The 20,192-nt window shown below is 40.0% G+C and overlaps 1 protein-coding gene across 1 annotated transcript in view; it reads left to right on the top strand.

The window, feature by feature from the left end:
* Positions 1–20,192, top strand: part of XIRP2 (xin actin binding repeat containing 2) — a gene marked incomplete at its 5' end in the record, with an annotated part of 202,383 nt that overhangs the window by 109,802 nt on the left and 72,389 nt on the right. Inside the window, one exon of the mRNA XM_019553542.1 lies at positions 2,629–2,782. Coding sequence (XP_019409087.1) covers positions 2,629–2,782 — 154 coding nt within the window. The remainder of the gene's footprint in view (positions 1–2,628; positions 2,783–20,192) is intronic.

The following is a 20,192-nucleotide window of genomic DNA, read 5'->3' as shown; positions in this document are numbered from 1 at the left end:
GTTCAAAAGTGAATCAAACTACAATCGTGGAAAAGTTTTTTTATTTTCATTTACCTAAAATGATAGCAGGTGCACAAATGGAGGCCAGGTATGAAAATCAGACATAACAGCTCTTGAATGATACTTTGCAATATATGATCTTTCTCTATACAAACATACATACATACATACATATATGTATATGGAGGGGGGTTGAATGTGTTTATTTTTCCCCTACAATTTATCAGTCAGTGCACTCCTACAGTAAGCACCCTTGGATAATAAAGTAATACTACAGGTAATAGAAACAAATGTTATTCTTTTAATGTTATAATCAAAGTAAGCAATACTTCACATCATTGAAAAAATGCCAAATAATTCTTGATTCAGTTGATAACCTCTTAAAACAGCAGGGCACGGCAAATGGGCAGCAGGGCACAGTGAGTGGGCACCTGGCCAGGGCCCCCCCCCCCCCCCCGGGGAAGAGCTGGTGCTGCTGGAAGCCAGCAGTGTCATGGCCTACCACACCTTGTGGTGGGGATTGGGGCTGGGGCTGGCACAGGAGGCGCTGGCCCAGACTCCCTGAGCTGTTGGTGCAGTGTGTAGCTGTGGAGCTCAGTGGGATGAGCAGCTAAAGTCCCAAAGGTCCCTCCTGCAGTGACATGTCTCCATGGGTCAGTTGCTGCATAAAGAGCATGGTCTTGCTGGCACTCCCCAAAAGATGATTGTGGTTGGAGATCATAACCCACTGTGCCCGCAAGGCCTTGAACTTCATATGGCTCTGCCGTGCTGACTGGTAGTGCCCATGCTCATGCATCCAGCCTGACAGCCCCTCGTAGACATGGACGTTACAGCACTTGCCCCACTCAAACTGGTGCCTCTCCCCACAGCACCATGAGGTCACCAGTTACCTCCTGTGAAACAAGCTGGGGTCCCAAGCGTGGGCAGGGGCATGGATGATGACAAGGTCAATGGGGATCCCATGCTAGTTCTCTGGGCCTCCACATGGCTGTCCTTGTACTGCTGGGCCTGGGAAGGTGCCTGCAGCCCCCAGCAGAGGGGAACAGCATGCAACTGGCAGCCATGCAGAAGAGGCAATGCCCCACAGCACCTGCAGAGTCTGGGCAGCCTGCTGGGGGTGGGCTGCAGACAGGTGGAATTGGCCCTGCCAGCCAGAAGCTGCCTGCAGATGGACCTGGGGCCTGGCAGGACTGGCAGGCCACTGCAGGAACCTGCAGCAGCCTGGAGCAGGGACGGCATGGGCCTGGCAGTTGTGTGGCCCTGCAGTGCCAGGCAGCAGCACCGGGGTGCAGGCTAGCCTTCAACCTGCCCAGGGGGACACAGGGCCTGAAGTCTCCTCAGAATACCTGCTGGTGTGCCCTTGGGCTCAAAATACCTGTAGACTTTTAAAGACTTGAGGCAGCCCAACCCTGGGGCAGGAGAGGCTCCCAACCTGGAGTCCTGGGGCTAGCCTCAGGCCAGCCCACTAGTGACAGCGGTAACCTGGGAGCAAATTCACTGCCAGGTCACACGTACACGGGCATAACTGCACAGCAACTAATTATGAGTAAATTTGCAATCTGCATTGGCAGGTAGGAAATTTACTCATGATTCAGGTCATTTACTGCACAATAAGTTTGCACATGTGTAGATGCGTGTGCTTACTGCACAGTAAACTACTTTACTGCCCAGTGAAGCATCTCATGTATACACAACCAGTAAATATCACAACTTGTTTGCCAGGTCTCGGCTTCTGAGTTGTTTAGAAAATGTACCCTCTTGCATTCAGACTAGCAGAATGCTCTTAGTTCACAGGGGATCTTTGAATCATTCCTTTGAAATTTAAAGCAGTTTTTTACTACTGGACCTGTAATGTCTCACTTAATTTAAAAGCTTCATCTGGAACTTTGTATCCGGTGCATCCAGGGTATTGTGCTAGCTTGCACTAAGAATATTTCAAGTGGGAGAGCAAAGTGAAAACCAAGAGCAAGAGCACTTCCAATTGTCCATTTAGAGACACTGTAGTTTTGCTTCAGAACTATTTTCCCATTTTGTTTCTCAGTACTGTAGATGTTTTGTGTGTGGTGATTCCTGTGTGGACTGGCTGGGTGGAACAGTTGTCCATTGTTATGATTATCAAAATCCCATTGAAGTACTGTAACAGAATTAACATTACATTAAAAATCAACCTGTTCAATAATAAATATCCTGTGTACATCTGGTCTCCAGTCCATTTTTCACTGTTGATGCATGTTGGTATATACCAGTTAATTAAATTAATGAAATTCCCTCTGTCAATTTTTCTTTGTACAAATATACTGCTTACTAGAGCAGCTGGTGTCTTTTATTGTGATCCTTAGTACCAGTTTTCTTTTCTCAGGGAAAAAAAACCTCACAAAAGAAATGCCAAATGAGAACTGAATACTACTGTCAGACATCACTGTCAGTCGAACTGTAAACTAAGCAACAGACATGCATTTGTAACTCTCTGTACACTTATATAGATATACCCTGCAGCATATTGAAGAACATCATTCATGCAATAGAAACCCCTTGTTCCCTGGCCTCCTCACACTCTCCTCCCCCAGAAAACCACATCTGTTTCCTACTGATAGCTTTTAACACCACCCCCTTAATGTTTTCTAACAGGAAGTAGAAACTGAGAGAAGTTTACATTCACCAACATTTAAGAATCAGCCTGGGAGCCATTCCATCATTTCTGTGAAAGAGTCAAATGTGAGAGGTGGGAAAACAGTTTTTGGCAAGATGTCATCTGAAAACGATCAGAACAAGAACTTTGAAGGTTAGCATAACACTTTAATCTTATTTCTTGCTTTAGTACTGGGTACAGAACAACTAAGATATCAAAGAATGTAAAAGTCTGTGTGTTTTTAAATAGAAGAGCAAAACTGATGATAAAATTCATTTTTAAGGAAGCAACATAAGTTGCAGAAGTACATAGATTTATTTGACATCCCTCTGTTCTTCAAGTGGTGATTTTATATTTAACTGTGTGCAACAAGGGCTATGGGTACTACTGGAAAACAAATAGCTCTAAACACTTAAGTATCTGGAAATTTTCCCCCCAAAGATGATGCTGTTAACATGAGATAAAACAGTGCATTTATTTTTTTCATTCAAGAAATACAGTAATTTTTTTTAGAACAACGGACTAGATTATCAAAGTAACAGAGGGGAATCAGAGCTATATAACAAAGGCTGCCAAAATAAAAAACTAAGGCTTATCACCTGTAAAATAAGCTTCCCAAAATTTTTATTTTAGATGATTACCCTAAATATGTTTAATAGTTTTAGGATAAATACAACAGAAAAGTATCACATATTTTAACAATGTATATAATTTTAATGTTTTTCTAATGTTATTACAATGTAAATAGCCAAGTGCTTGAAACCACATTGTTCTAATAATTCTGGAAAATGTTCCACAAAATGCAAATATTTATTAAAAATACAGACTTCACTCATCATTTTTAAGAGGCAATAACTTGGCTTTTATAGTTTGGTATAGGAGTATAGTTGGAATTATCAGGGCATTGTTAAAAATAACAACAATAATAAAGCTCCAGGGCATTTGTGTGGGTGTGTGTAAATTGCACACACTAGCAGGGCCGTAGTCTTGTTGAGCTTGAAAATAAGCAGCAATATCTTTACCGCTGCTTGGAATATTATAAATCCAGTATGGAAGGAACTCATTCAGCAGGATGCCCAAGAATCAAAATCAGACCTCTGTTGCACCCAATTCAGTCATAGCCTGTCAATGGTATTGAATATCAGGAGTGAATCAGCAGGTAGTTGAGGGAAGAGGCTAGTGCATAAGAATCTGAGATCTGGTAAATTAAGGGAAAGTTCTGATTCAGAAAATGACTTCAATAAGCTCAATCTAGCTTCTTGATTTTCACATGGTATCATGGAAATACCCCATAGTTTGGCCCAGTTTCTGGGTCTGAAGGGGGCCTTGAGTTGCCATGACTTGTGGATCATGACTTCGATATAGGAAATCTGCAGCAGTGTTATTAGTTCTTTACTGTCCTGAGCATAAAATACATCTGCACAATTTAAAAATAAAGATGGGCCTGAGGCTGAGGTCCCTATTTTCATTCAGGCTCTTCTCAGATTCTGTGAAGTTCAAACTCACATTCTGATTCAGGTTCACTATGGAGACAAACCCCAGCTGGGAAATTTGGATTTAGGTTCAAAATATTACAAATTTGCTGATAGAAGTCAAATCCAGAGAAGAATATGTATGGCTCTTTCTTGCATGACAAAATCCATCCTTTGGCAGAACTGTATTCTAGCTCTCCCCAAGGTAGTCAAACCTTGAATAGATTACTTTCTGTCATTTCCCTAGATCCATAGTTAACTCTTTGACTTGAGCTTAATCATACTTATACTGATGTAACTCTAGAGGACAGAAATTTGATCTCACACCAATATTAAATCAGAAGTTAACTTCAGGGGAGTCAATGAAAGTATATTGTTTAAAACTGGTTTAAGTGAGAGTAGACTCCAGTTCACTTCAGAAATTTCTATTTAGGTGTAAGTATTCACTCTGACTACAACACAGTTTTCAAATCTAAAATGATTTTGGTCCTTTGCCTGGTTTTCCAGGTGATATGCAAAGGGAATTTTTACCCACAATAACACATTTGGAAGGTTCTTAACAAACAGTCTATAAAAGGCCTTTAGTTGATTGCTGCTTGAAAATTTTTTTAATTTTTTAAATCTAAGATATTCAGCTTTGCCTTGATTTGCATCGCTCCAGGGATCATGGAGAAGGCCTATAAGGAGACAATGCTGTTACTTAATATATTACATGGGCTTGCAATGTATTTATAATGTTTTTCATTGTAAAATGAACAGAGCACTTGACTTCTTACACACAAGGTTCTGTGCTGTAGCAGGGTTCTTCAATTAACATGTATCTAAAATAGTAAATGTTGAAGTTTATACTGGTATTCGAGTTGGTAATCTGAATAAAGATGAATACTCTGGGACCTAAGAAAAGATCTTTAAGGGAATAAAGGAATGAAGGTTCTTCCTATATTTATTGGTGGGGCATTCAGCATATCATGCATAATCCAAAATAATTTTAATGTTTTCTTTTGAAGGTTCCCTCCAAGTGGTCTTTATCCAAACTCAGATTATAGGTGTATTGATAGACCATGTTAGAGAACTAGATCTGTCTTGAACTAAATAACATCCTGTAAAAGTCAAATCTTGGCATGGCAAGTTATACTTTAGTATAAGCTAATAGAAGCTACAGTGTTACAAAGGTAGATCATATAGTTAATGGATAAAAACCACAGGTTAAGATGCAGTAGAGAAACTGCTTCTGAAAATCCAGCAGTTAATATAAATGGTTTAATTTGCTGCAGTGATACACAACTAACAAAGTTATTTGATTGGTATGGCAATCTTAAAGTGAAATTATATATCTTGCCCACATGAAGATGAATGATAAGCATACATATGCAGTAATCTGCTTTATTATTGTTGATTGACTCTAGACCATATAATTGCTCAAGAAAGGATAGATACGTGGGCACTAAAGAACATAAACATTCAGATCTTGTAATGTTCCTTTGCCATACAATGCTTGTTTTTTTAAATCTTGTTTTCTTAGTTAAAGTAGTAGACAAAGCTTGTTAGCCTTTCCTTCCTTAGGTTTTAAAGTTAGCTGTTATATTCAATTTTTATTAATAGTTTGGGACTGCTATTTCCAAATGATTATCTAAGGCTCAGGACAGACATTACACATAAACCAGTTTAAGTGATCAGAAACCAGTTAAAATTGGTAACAAAACAGATGTTCAGTGCACATAAATCAATTTGAAAATGGCTGAAACCAGTTTGAGATAAACCTCATTGAATGTAGTATCAGACTTAACTGATTTGGGTCAAACCAGTTTAGGCAGTGTCTGGCCCCAACCCCTTGCTGGTTTAAATTAAACCAGACTTCCACAGCATCCCAGCATGCTCTCTGGGCTGCGCTGGGCAGGGCTCTCTGCTCCACAGCAGAGCTGGCCCCTCCCCTCTGCTCCCTGGCTGGAGCTGTGGCAGAGACTGTAGGCACAGTTGGGTCTGCCTGGCTTCTCCCTGCGCTACACCCCACTTGCTGCTCAAGCATGAATCCTCCCCCCGCCACCCCATCTGCCACAGCATGGACCCCAGCCTCATGGTAGCTAATGCCAAGAGGTATCTGTGTGTGTCTCTCTCCAATTTCACTGGGACAGGCAATCAAAACAGTGACACTTAGGGCTTTTGGAGCTAATTAACAGGTCAGCTGGTAAGCTGTTTAAGAAGAGTTTGAACTAATTGGGAGAGGCTGTTGTTTTGCTGATGGGGTGATAAACACTGTTATCAGCCCCCTGCTGACTTGCTTGCCTGTCAGTTTGCTGCAGACAGTATAGAGGAGCAGAGAGGGAGATTGAAAAGCTCCATGACATCAACAGATATATGCATTGCACACCTCCCCTTGCCTCAAAGTGCTAGCAGGGTTCTGGGGTCTGGCAACAGTCCTGCTCCTTGAGCAGCCAGCAGGAAAAAGCCTGGGATGGGGCAGCTAGACCTCCCAAATCAAAGGTCCTGTCCAGGCCTGGCCACACCTCGCTCAGCTCAGGACTGTGGAAAGGAAGGGAGGGCTGCTCTAGTGCCCCCTGGCTTCTAACCTAAACCACTGCAGGCATGTGCCTGAATTTACTCAATCCAGAGAGAATGTCTGTCTGGTTACAAACCAGCTTAGCCTAGCCAGGTTAGACTAACATTCAAAGATTGAATCAGTTCTGGCTCAGGCTTTTGAATGACTGTCCCTAACCTAAAAGGCAGGGATAGTCTGCTTCTATAATCCACACTTTTTCAGTTTTTTTCAGAAAACAAGTTCATATATTCTCTAGGTATTTATTTTGATAAATAATAAAAAGATGCCTGTAAAGAGTTCTATGCTCCTGACTCTGTCAGTGCTACAGCAATAATACATCCCCAAGCAATATGTAGAATTAAATTTAAAAAGGAATAAATAGCAGCTAGCCAGATACAAAGATCTTCTACCTCTATCATTATGGGACTGTACACTCAAACTCTTGCATGAACCCTGTCAAATACACACCATGCCTGGGGGCTATATTTTGGACCAGGTATGAATGCTTCCTCAGCCTTGAACATATCTAGGGTCAGGTTTTCTTTTTACTTGTTGGTGGAAAACTATATGTCCTAGATAATGATTTTGGTTCTTTTCCATTACTACAGCTGGTTTCTGGGAGATTTTTCTGCTTCCAAACACCTATTCTAGAGTTCTCACTGGTGAAAACATTTAGCTGTTGTGAAACTGGGCTGAATGTATCCCATCTTTAAGTATATTTTCCCATTGAAAATCAACCATCTGGGGGCCACCTTCACTTACAGATGGTATCTTTTCAGGAAAACTGAAGCATTTAACCTAGTGTCACTCTGAACAACTACCTACATTATTCTGATGTGGGTGGATGGAGAACAAAGTGCCTTAAATGTCAGCAGAAATAAAATTAGCCTCAATGTCTGTACTAAAAAAGGGGAGCTTTAAGAGGCATTAAGTGTTCTGAGGTTGCAATAACGCCTTCTTTTCTCTTAGCCACTTTCCGTGGTAGGGGGGCAGTTCAAAGCAGAAAGCGGATGAGATGAATTTTTGACAATGACCACTCGCCAAATTATTAGTTGTTCTATCAGAAATTTCAGGCAGGCCATATCCTTCTATTGCTATAATTAACATATTCCCTAATATATTTTTATATCAATTTAATTCTCCAAAATACAGGAAACAATGTGAGTTGATGAAGGAGTTGGTGAGTAGGAGATTTGCCACTGGCTTGCTCTGCAAGTCCTCTAACTTGCTCTGCCAGTCCCCGTCTTTCCTTCAATTTTCTTATCAGCAATTTGTGGATAAACTAGCAAATTGCCCATCAAGCATGATGGGGTGGGGGACAGACAGGGACAAAGGCCTGCGTCACCCCCTCACTGCCTTGGGTCAGGGTCTGGCTTCCACACTTCCCCCCTACTGCCTCAGGTCCAGGCTCACTCACTCCTTTCCCTGCCTACCACTTTGGGCCCAGGCTTATTTCCCCCACCACCACCACTTTGGGTTCAGGCCTTCTCCCCACTCCTGCCCGTCATTTTTGGTCTGGTTCCCCCCCACACTGCTTTGGGTGCAGGCCTGTGCACCCCCACACACACATCCACTGCCATTCAACCCCACGCCACTGCCTCCCAGGAATAGGAGGAAGGGAGCTTGCACATAGCCGGCGGTGGTGGCAGGCAGTGGGCATCAACAGCACAACAGCAGGCACCCAAGGTATGGTGGTAGGCAGCAGCAGTACACTGCCACTGGTTACTCCCTCCCCTCCCCTCCCCTTCCCACTCTCCTCTCTCCCTCCCTTCCTCCCCTCTCCCCTGCTACCTACCCCTCACTGCTGGCTGTTGTTTGTGGGGGTCCCACTCCAGCCCCTGGTTCAAAGAAGCTCCAGCTCCTCAGTCCTTGTGGTCATGGTGGTGCTCCGCTGTGTTGGGAGGGCGAGGCCAACGCTGTGCTGCCAGCACCTCGTACCACTGCTGTCTACAAGGAGCAGGACTGGTGGGGGAGGGGGCAAGGCCAGCACCGCTTAATTCCCTCCATCATGGCTGCACTCTGGTCACCACCATCCCCCTCTGCCTCCAAGAAGCAGGGCTGGTGGGTGTGTGAGGCCAGCATTGCTGGCCCCCCTGTTCTGACCCCTCAGTTCCAGCTATCATGGCACCACTCTGCCGTGTGTCTCTGTCTGTGCAGAGCACTCTGATTGGCTGCTGAGACAACCAATCAGAGTGCAAATAAAGCATTACAGACAGACAGACTAAGGCTTTTATAATATTAGAATACTGCTATTTGAATACTTAATACTGGTATTGTAGAGTTATATTAATACTGCTTGTTTCTGCAAGCAATGAGAACCAGTTCAGGAATGAAAAAGGAATTTCACCATAAACATTATGTCATTTCTACTGAAAAGATGGAAAAAACCCAGATTAGCTGGTCATTTGACTGGTTCTCTTTATCCACCTCAATGAAATCTCCAGTGGTGTGATCAACATTAGTCAATTTCCCTTAATATAACTCATTTATATATATATATATATATTGCTTAAGTAAAAGTTATATCTTGAAGCATTATGAATAAACAAGAAAAGGAACAATATCTGATACTTGTTTGAATTTGATCCCATGTGCTCATCAACCAACTGTTATAGTCACTGAGTCAGAGCAGATTCCAAAACTGCATTTGGAGACATGCTGGAATCTCTGGATGAGGGAAGTTTACTATTCTGAGAAATATGTTGTTAAAGGGCTACTCGTGTTTTCTAACAAAGCAGGTCATAATTCTATAACCTTAGGATGCTGTAAGAGGCTCCCTCACATTTAGAATGGTCAGACTGTTAAACCAGCATGGTCACAGTTAAATTGCAATACAGAATTTTAAGTAAGATTATATCATATGACAATATAAAAGATGAGAAAAAACCCAATAAAATCCATTTTTTTCTTAGGTCTCAAACAAAATTGAACATTTAAATCATATTGTTAAAGTGTTTTTGACAATTGTATTGTATACCTATGTTTCAGAAATTTATTAACCAGCCATTATAACATAAGTCTGAAGCAATATTTTTCTGGTTAAAAAAAGACATTTTTTTGTTTTAATGATCCAAAAGAACCTATTTATCTAGTTGGATGATTTTATTTCATATTCTAGCTAAGAATAATATGATCTTTTTTTTAATGACGTCTATTAGGTGTCTTCAGTCACTTTACCCCAGATAAGATTTTTTTTCTCATTTAATCGTGTAAACATTCTTTCCAATCATCATGGTTAAAACCATAATATTTATTAAACCCATTTGACATGATGTGGATAGAGGGTCCAAAGAAGGGCAACTCATATGGTTAAGGGCTTGCAGGCCAAGCCCTATGAGGAGAGACTAAGGCACCTGGACCTCTTCAGTCTCCGCAAGAGAAGGTTAAGAGGCAATATTGTGGCTGCCTATAAATTCATCATGGGGGCACAGAAGGGAATTGGTGAGGCTCTGCTTACCAAGGCGCCCCTGGGGGTCACAAGAAATAACGGCTATAAGCTAGCAGAGAGCATATTTAGGCTGGACATTAGGAGGAACTTCTTTACAGTTAGAGTGGCCAAAATCTGGAATGGGCTTCCAAGGGAGGTGGTGCTCTCCCCTATCCTGGGGATCTTCAAGAGGAGGTTGGATGAGTGCCTGGCTGGGGTCATCTGAACCCAGCACTCTTTCCTGTCTATGCAGGGGGTCAGACTCGATGATCTGTGGAGGTCCCTTCCGACCCTAACATCTATGAATCTGTGACATTAAACCAATTTTCCTCAAAAGTTCCAAACACAGATTAATTTTCTATGGTGATCAGAAGTTTGGTTTCTGGCGGTCCAAAGGGTTTTAGCAATGAACACTTCATATAGATAGTGTTCTGACATCAGATGCTCCTTGTATAAACTATTAGGATACTGTTTAGATGCAAAAGCTATTAAATCTTTAGTAGGGTAGTTAATCTGATTATCAGGTATTAAACCTTTTATACATCAAAAACGATAAATTTAAGCACAGTTCTACATTGTACTCAATTTAGGATAAATAAATAATTCTTTTAATTGCATTACATAATGCAGGTGCCCAATCTTTTTTTGTATCTGTTGCTTATCTTGTTAATAAATTTTGGTTTGGGGGATAAACCACTTAAGTTTTTAGGAACTCTTTGGCTCTGCTGTCTACTTTGTTATTTAACTGCATTCCATTTAACTGAATTGTTGGCAAAACTGACTAGAAGTCTTCAATTTTAATGTTACTGCAGCAGCCTTGAATTAACTCAATTTCAAGACTACTGTTATAGGTGTAAAGGTATTCTGAGAAGCAAAGTAAGCAGGCTTAATTGGGTGTGAAAAGCTTAGTGGGGGCTCTTCCTGTAGGTAAAGAGCATTGTTAACAAAAAAGTTTTAGCAAGTGCATATGTCAGATATGTACAATCATTGTCATCTCTCATTGTTCTAAATCAAATGTTCTCTCATTTTGTTTAAATAATAAAAGGTATTTTCCTTAACTGAAAGCTTTGCAATCTCAACTTGGCTTGGTGGGGGTCAGCATCCTGTTTCTTCTTGGACATCATTACTCATTATAAGTATTCTGTTGCTGACAAAATTCTATCCTTTTATTTGTATGCGATTTTATTTCTTCATAAATGGAACCAAGTGGAAGTCTGTAAACAGTTCTGCTAAAGATGCACACAAAGAAATATGATCCAGTGCATTCTATCATTGCTGCACTGGCTCTTGGGGCTGACAAGAAGCATAAACAAAAAAGGTTATTTGTGCTACTGAAGTCAGAAGACAGAATTCAGACTATGCACAGAAAGCATAACAGCTGAAGCAAAAGCACCATATTTCTATTGTCACTTTTTACTTTTAAGCACCATCTAGAAACTGAGATGCACCCATTCAGGGCAGGGAATGGAGCCCTTGTATTATACGCTCTTGCCGTTATTCTGCTTAGTAAGTGGGCAGTGACAGTCTACACAAGATTTAGTTTCTAGATAGTCTTAAGATATAGGTCTACAGAGCTCACTACAGTAAATGACATTTCAGGTCTCAAAGGATTGCTAAGGAGATCAGGTCCACATCAAGGAAAAAGTTACATGTGTTTCACCAGGAACAGGTAGAAAATGTGCTTTTAGCTACAATGCCAGAAGTGCATTTATAAGAACTACTTTGGGACCAAACAAAACCTTAATATGGTAAGCCAGTATTACAAAGGTTTGGATATTGCCAACCCTTTTCCTTTGGTTCTTTCTTTTACCCCATACCCCTAGTTAATACAAAGATTAATGATCTTAGCCATGAAAGAATATAGTGAAGGGTATATTACAAAGAGGAATTGGGCTATTTAACTCTATTTCTTCTTTGGGCCTGTTGTAGTATCAACTACATTTCTTTGCTGAACTATGGGTACAGGCAGACATTACACTTAGAATAACCTAACTAGGATTAGATTGATATCAGTGCCAAAATGTACATACATTCAGGGAGTTTAGATTGGGAAAAAATGGCTGTCCCAATCTAACTTAACTCACTTAAGGAGGCACACTATGTAGATCAGGCCTGATCTTACTGAACGTGTGTACGTGTTCAAAGCACAGTCCAGGGGTTGGGAAAGCCCAGCTGCTTGGCCCAGCTTTGGGGTGTACTTCATCTACTGCCCTGCTTCCACACCCCTCCAACCCTGATGGGCTATTTTTAGTCCTCTGATATCTCCACCCCAGATGGACAACCCCCAATGGTCCTGCCAGCCCCACCACCAATCCTACGAACCCCTCCTCCCCAGACCTGCCAAACCCCTCTGTGGACCCCACCTGATCCCACCTGCCACTTCCTGTGCCCCAAATTACTTAGATCGCATTCCCAGCTTAAAGTGAGCCATGTAATTGTAGGTGGGGTCCCGTGAACATGTGTGCATCTCCTACAGGATGGGTAATAAATCCAATAAAATCAGTATGGACATCTATTTTAATAGATTATTAAAATTAACTAATTTTTTTGTCAGATTGAAAAAAGCAATATTTGGCCTACTGTGAACAGAAATATTCCATCATTATATACTATTCTGTTCTTAGGACCTTATCCTTTCATCTAAATGAAGCTTCAACTACCCCCAGAAGTAACTATAACATTTACTTTTGACTGTATAAGTACAGGATCCATGTGTATATTAGAGCTTAATTTAAATACCCTGTGGGACCAGTGACCAAAAAGTTGTTTTTGAGCAGTGGCTTTGCAACTGAAAGAATCCGCTGTGTTCCATTTATTTTCTACCCATGAGAAAATGGAAGACATTTAGTACAATGTGAATCCGAACCATGCTTTCATTAAAGAAAATCAATAGAAGAAACAGTTATAAAATAAAAGCAAGAATTTCCTTTACTACATTCTACTTCTAATAACTTAAGTTAATAAGCGTATGTTGTTAGACTATCACTGTAGTGCATCATATAAATACTATTTTTAATGGACATCACTACAGAATTTTAAGTAAATAAGCTAAGCAAGTTGGTATGCCAAAGCACTCATAGACATGTTCAGTGCCTATATCTTTACCACCCCAAACTGCAGATGAATATTGAACATGAAAAGATTACATAAGATTGTGAACAGCATGGTATTTAAGATATAGCTTATTACTGAAGCTTTAAGAAGTCTGCATTAACATAAATTCTCTTCTTGATTTGTGCTTGCAGTAACAGTTTTTGCTCTTTTGAATGAAGCACTTATAGCTGCACATTTATTTTGCCCACTGTACCGTTTGAAAACTTGACCCTATAAACTATGTAAAAAAAATTCTCATTTGTTTGATATTATTTGCAGTAATTTGAATCAAGTCTCTAGGGTTATAGAATTTGGAGAAGTGATTAGCTTTTTTCCTATTTGTAAACAATGATTAAGACAACTTAAATGTTACTGAGAACAATTAATTACTTGAAACCATCCTGTTTAATTGTTAAGTGACTCCTAAGTGAGGCTGACTGATTTTGCAAGGGCATAATAGCAAACTGAATCAAAACCCTGAAAGTGGCTTAAAATAGCAAGCAAAATAGCCTGCTGTACTGAAAGAGAAGAGATGAGTATAGATTTACTCTTAAATAATAAATGATTGCCTTTGTCTGATAAATTAGTTTGTAGTGTGGTATTCTGTTAATTATTTTGATTAATGTACGGATTTAATAAAAGGCCTTATTCTTCTCTCAGTTTTGAACTCTGACTAATTTCAGTGGAGCAATTTCTTATTTATGCAGGAGTAAGTGAGAAACGAATAAGTCCTTTAACATATATTTTCGATGTCTTAGTAATTAAGAATAGAGGAATACATTCTAAACTGTCCATACTGATTTAATCTAAATGTATTTGGAGCTATATGTCAGTCTTCAGCACCTGCCTATAGCCATGTTTGTAAGTAAACTTAATTATTTAAAAATCAGTCACTTCAGACATATTTGTAGAAGATCTAGAACTGTCTTTTTTCAGTACTTTTATCTTATTTTGCTTCATAAATTTATCATGAGGGATTCTCCTGTTTTTTTCTACTGAGATGTTGTCTACTTCTCGTCCTGAGCTTTCTTGAGAAAATGCTGAGGTAGAGTCTTGTGGTCAGTCTTTTACCAGAGTTCTCAGGTCATTTGTAATTTACTGGCTTCACTTGTGCGCTTTCTCTCTTCCGCTCTCACTTTGTGTAGATCTGTCATCATTTTTTCTACCAAAACAACTGAAGATAGCAATATACATTCTCTTTCCTTTACTTAAGGCCAGATATCATTACTAAACAATAGATTCCATGACAAAAACATCTTCTTTGCAGACTAATCTTCCTTATCATTCTCCTTAATTATTCCTGCAAATATTGCAAATATACCCATTTTGCATGTAAAAACTTTACAAATAATGATTTATACATGTAATCACCGATGCTTGGACATGAAAATTGGCATTTATCAAATTAGATTTGAATTTTTTTTAGTAACTATTCCAAAGTTCTTTTGGAAAAAATGGCAGTTACTTTTATTGCTGAGTGAAACACCAAAGATCATCCTATTCAGTACAGATAAATATTCAGATCTGAAGGACTTACCTTATACATTAATAGTGTTGTGGTGCTAATAATGCAAGGAATGTGGAAGAAGGAAGATTTGTTTGTTGGTATCTTTTATTGGACCAACTGTATGGTTGAGAGAAATGTTAGACATGCTTTTGGACATAAAAAATATTCCCTCCCATCTGTGTAAAAAGCAGATACAGACAAGCTAAGTACCGGGTAGAACAATTACTTTTATTTAATCCCATTCTGGAGTCACTTAAAAGGGATATGGGCAGTAAACCAATGAAGCAGAGAGAAGTTATAAGAAGTTGTTATAGACCAAATAAAGAACAGGTGATATAGACAAACCTAATTAAATAACAGAATATTACTGTTCAAAAAGGAAGAATGCTCTTATTGCCTGTGTAACACAAAGGGATTGACAGAGAGAGCAGGCAAATTAAAATAATCCATAAAGCCATTGTAAAGTCCATGGTTTTTAGTATCCAATAAAATTATGATTTTTTGTTCCCCCACACATCCTCTCAAGTTACTGTACAAACCCAAATCCAAGATGACACTGAATTTAAGATGACTACACCACCCCCACAAATTATTAGATTCTATAAATAGTTTATACATTTTTTATAATTTCCCATGTATGGAATCTAAGTATTAGAGGATGATCTTATATCCATCCCCTCAGCCCTGAAGTATGGAAAGTAATAGCAAGGTGGCAGGTAGTAGAAGAGGCAGTAGGAAGACAGGCAGTAGAGGGCAGGAAGTGGGAAGGCAGTAGGGAGGCAAGCAGTGGGAAGACAGGCAGTAAGAGAGGTAGTGGAGGAAGGCAGTGTCAGCGGGGCAGGCAGTAGGGGGGCGGGCAGTGAGGGGGGAGGCAGGCAGTGTGGCTTACCCCTTGCCTCCTGCCATAGAGGATACATAAGTATTGACAGAAGGGGGGTACAACTCCATACTATCGCTGCCACCATTGTGAAGTTGAAGATGAAATTACTATTCTTTGAAAAAAGTGCTTTCCCACTGGTGATCCATGTTCCATAAACTAACTATTCTTTTTCTCTTACATTCCTTCTCAAATCCTTGACCAACTGCATGGAGTTGACCAACTCTGGAGCAGAGTTAACTCCCTAGTTAATTAATTAATCTAGATCTGAAGTTTTTGCATTCTATTTTCCCTATGGATCATCAATACTTTTCTTTCTCTTCATCTCCCTGCTTCCATCTGTGGCTGATTCCATATTCATTTTGCAATTTTTTTTCTGATATTCTTCCAAATCCAGTTGATATAACAGGAAGCCTGTGTATCTTTTCTGACCTGACTGTTGCTTTCAAACCCAGTTTGAGCTAGGAACATTCCAGTCACCGGTGCCTGGAATATGTTATGCTTATCCCAGAGAAAGCCCCAGAACATGTTAGATTTGCAACCACAAATGATCAGGTCTGTTCCACTGTGATTCTACTCCACTATGGAGTATGCAAATACAAATACATGTCCCAAAATACAGATAGTGATCACTTGGTACAATTAAAACAATCAGGCACAAAAAAGTTTCACTGAAGAGCAGTAGAAAAATTTCTACTGTACTTCAGTCTCTCTAACTATAGCTACTGCCTTACTGAGGGGACCAGCTCCTAATTCCCAACGCTTCTAAATTAGGGGGCATCTTTAATTTATAACTTTTACTACTACGGCTGGCACATTTACTTGTGCCAGAAAAAGTTAATAAATTCATAGAGTCTAAATCTATAATGCACCATTAGATCATCTAGTATAAATCATCTAGTATCAGGCCATTATGTGTTAACCACTTATCCTTTTAGGGAGCCTCAGCACTTGTGTTCGACTAACTTCTTTGGCCAAAGCTTATCTTCCAGAAACGCATTCAGTCTTGATTTGAAGATATGTAGAAATGGAAAGTCAACTATTTGCTGTAGCTGTTATTCCACCATGTAATTAACCTTACTATTAAAAAATTGGCTATTTTTAAGTCTGAATACATCTAACTTTACTCTCTAACCATTTGGATTTGGTATGCTTGGTATTTGGAATGGTATGGTACAGATTTGGTATGCTTGGGTTTGGTATGGTAAGTCACCTCTTACTTTTGTTTTCGAAACATTAAACACTAAAAATAGTGTGTTCTATAACTTTTTCACCATAAGATGTTTTCTCCAGTATTTAAATTATTTGTGTGGTGCTTCTTTGAACCTTCTCCAATTTTTAACCCTCTTTTTAAACGTAGACACCAGAAATATATGTTATCTTCATGTATCAGTTTAATCAATGCTGCATATAGAGGTAAAATCACTTCCTTATTTTTCTTTGCTGTTCATTGCATAAGTAGCTAAAGAGCTCAGTTATCCTTTTTGTCACAACATTGTTCTGGGATGTCATGCTCAGATGTTTGTCCGCTATGACTTCAAAATCATTTTCAAAGACTGCTGTGCAGGATACAGCCCTATTCTATATATCTAGGAATTTCCCCATCCTCATTATTATTAATTGGTCTGCCAGTCTATCTCATCCACCAATTTTATTGGTCAATATTTTGTTTTCGCTTTCAGATCACTGACTAAAATGCTGATCAGTATCAGGCCTCATACATATCCATATGAAACCCTAATAAAAACAGTTCTCATTTTGTAGCAGCTTTTTAAAAGATCTGTTGATTGGCCTATCCTTAATATCTTAGACATGTACTTTAGACATGTTTTCCTGAATCAGAATATTTTGCTTTAGTTATATCAACTTTTTTAAGTTCTAGGTCACACATTTTCAGGACCTCCTGGTTTAGAATTGTCCATGTTTTGTAGAGGTTGTTTAGTATCCTTCTTAGCTACTAAGAAGGACACTGAAGAATAAATCATCATCCTCATATACTATGATTATATCTTCATCTCTTGCATACAGAACAGAAATTGTTATCAAATATGTCTCTTTTTGCATTATTATTAAAACTTTTACCATCTTTATTCAAAAGTGAACCTATATCATTTTGAGGATTCCTTTTGTTCCTAATATCCTATTTACTCAAATGCAAGGTGACCCTGAATGTAAGATGACTCCCCAAAAATTACATTCCACACACAGAACATTTGTAAATTCATTGTGATTTTCCATGTATGGAACCTAAGTACTGGAGGATCATCATAAATTCATCCTCTCCCACTACTGTAGGTACTGGGGGAGAAGTGATGAAGGGGACAGACAGTGGACAGGCAATGTGATAGGGCAGGTTAGGGGGCAGGTAGTAAGGGGCAGGCTATGTTGAGGAGGTGGGGGAGGCAGTGAGAGAGGCAGGCAGCTTGACCCCTGCTGCTTCCCCTGCTGCCTATCGCCACCCACTTATCCCCTATTGTGCCTGCCACCTCACAGCCTCAGATTGCCCCATTTTCCCCTTCCCCTGTTCGTCCCTCCTTCCCTCTCCACACCACTTCTGTCAGCTGCAGTCTCAGGTCTCCTCCGCACTTCCTGCCATATCCCCCCACCAAAGTCTCTCACCCTCCCCACACCTACCTTTCCTCTGCACCAGCAAGCTATGTCTGTGCTATAGCTTGGGGCATAAAGCATGGCTCCAGCCCACCCCACAGCAGAGCTGGCACTGCTGTTTTACCCTGTTTAATTCTGTAGCAGCAGTAGTGGGGAGCTGGTGCTGCTGCTACAGAGCTGGATTGGAAAAGCAGTGCCAGCACTGTGCTGTTGCTACAGGATGGGCTGGAGCCATGCTCTGTGTCCCAGGCTGCAGCAGGGATGGAGCCTACCAGCACAGAGCAAATGTAAGGAGGAGTGTGGCAGACGAATGAGAGGGAGAAGTGGTATTGAGAGGGAGAAACTGGGGGCTGTGGGGCAGGAGTGACAGGGCATGTCCAAGGTTGGGGCTAGAGCCACAGCAGCTGCCTGCCACCCCCACCCCCCACGTCGCCATCTCTGCTACTCGTGCTTGATTGAAAGAAGAAAGGCTTTTCTCCTCTTGTTAAATGTGGGGGTGGGGGGAGTGGGAGGTGGGGAAAACCTTGTCTTCTAATTGAGTAAAGTACAGGCAGTCCTAGGACTTACGACACAATTGGTTCCTGAAAACCGCATCTTAAGTCAAAATGTTGTAACTCAGAACCAATTTTCTCATAAGAAACATGTTATAAATGGGGGATTGGTTCCTGAACCAAGGCTCAATACCCTATTTTCATAAAAATACCCCAGAATGTTGTACTCGATCAATTCTAGATGAGTAATATAGCTACATTAATGTATTTATATTGTAAACAGTGATCATGTTAATTTGGAAGAACTTCTTTGAGGTGACTTTACTGGACTTTTTGAAGGGTTCTTGGTTGGAGCTTCTCAGACGTCTTGGCTGCAGGTTTTTCTGGAGTCTTGTCTGCTTTCTTAAAGAAAGTGTCCAAGGAGGTTTGGACGGATATTCTCCAGGGAGATGAGCGATGCAGCAAACTTATTCACTGGCGTGGCGTCGCATCAGATCAAGTGCTGTAAAGTCGAAACTGACATCAGAAAGTTGAAACAGGGTGTCAATTTATAAACATTGTAAGTGCGAAATGTTGTAACTCGAAATGTTGTAAATCGAGGAGTGCCTGTACTATAAAAACCTTTTATTTTTCCTTGGCCTTCTCAGCCTTCTGCTTTCAGGAGTGTATGCCTTTTGGTTGTTGTCTTTTCTTGCTGCTGTAACTATTCTGTTAGACAAGAAACTTGAACTTTGTAAACTTAAAAGTATATTCTCCATGCAGAGCTGTGTGAATAAATACTTAGTTGGTAGGATTCTGCTGTGGCTTGTGCCCATTTTTAGTGCTCAGTCCCATAGTAATCACTGCAGTCTTTCCAAGTTGTGTTTCCTTTTAAAATCTTTTTTTAGCTTGAAAAATTTTTTCTTCGCAAAAATAATACAAGTAAGTCATTGTACATCTCCTTGCCTCTTTGATTCTAAGCTGAAAAAAATGTCTTTCAGAAACTTATTTTTTAAATCCACCTGGAATGCCAGAAAACATGAAATATATGTTCATGCACAGTCAGCAATTCCTTATGCTTCCCAGCTGGGCCTTTTCAAAAAAATGAGGGACGACTAATGCTGTGGGCTCCTATGCTGTGGGCTCCTATGAGATTCCAAAAATCCCATTTTGTATTCTTATGTGGAACAAATTCCATTCGGATTCATTTGCATATGTGAAAGCATTGGTGAAAATTCTTAAACTTCAGCAGCCAAAGTTAGGCACTGACATCCATATTTATGTACTGAAGTCCTGAATAAAACTGATCAAGATTTGTTTTTCCGGCAAAAGAGAAAGAAATTCTTTTAAACTAAACACTTTCAGGTCCCTAAAACAAACAACAATATTTCGTGATATATAATTTTTCAACAAAGAAAAAACAGATAAACATGATGGAAACTTGCAACAAAAAATTACATCAAAAACTACTTTTGATGAAAAAAAAAGTTATAATGAACCATTTACAGCTCCAGGCCTAAGCATCCATAATTCCCATTAGCTTCAGTGAGAAGTTGGACTGATGCTTACATTGC

This window comes from Crocodylus porosus, unplaced genomic scaffold (genome assembly GCF_001723895.1).
Source record: "Crocodylus porosus isolate Cpor-Errol unplaced genomic scaffold, CroPor_comp1, whole genome shotgun sequence".
NCBI classification, from domain to species: domain Eukaryota; kingdom Metazoa; phylum Chordata; order Crocodylia; family Crocodylidae; genus Crocodylus; species Crocodylus porosus.
The sequence above is the reverse complement of the archived record's forward strand: the minus strand, read 5'-3'. Positions and strand labels throughout refer to the sequence as shown.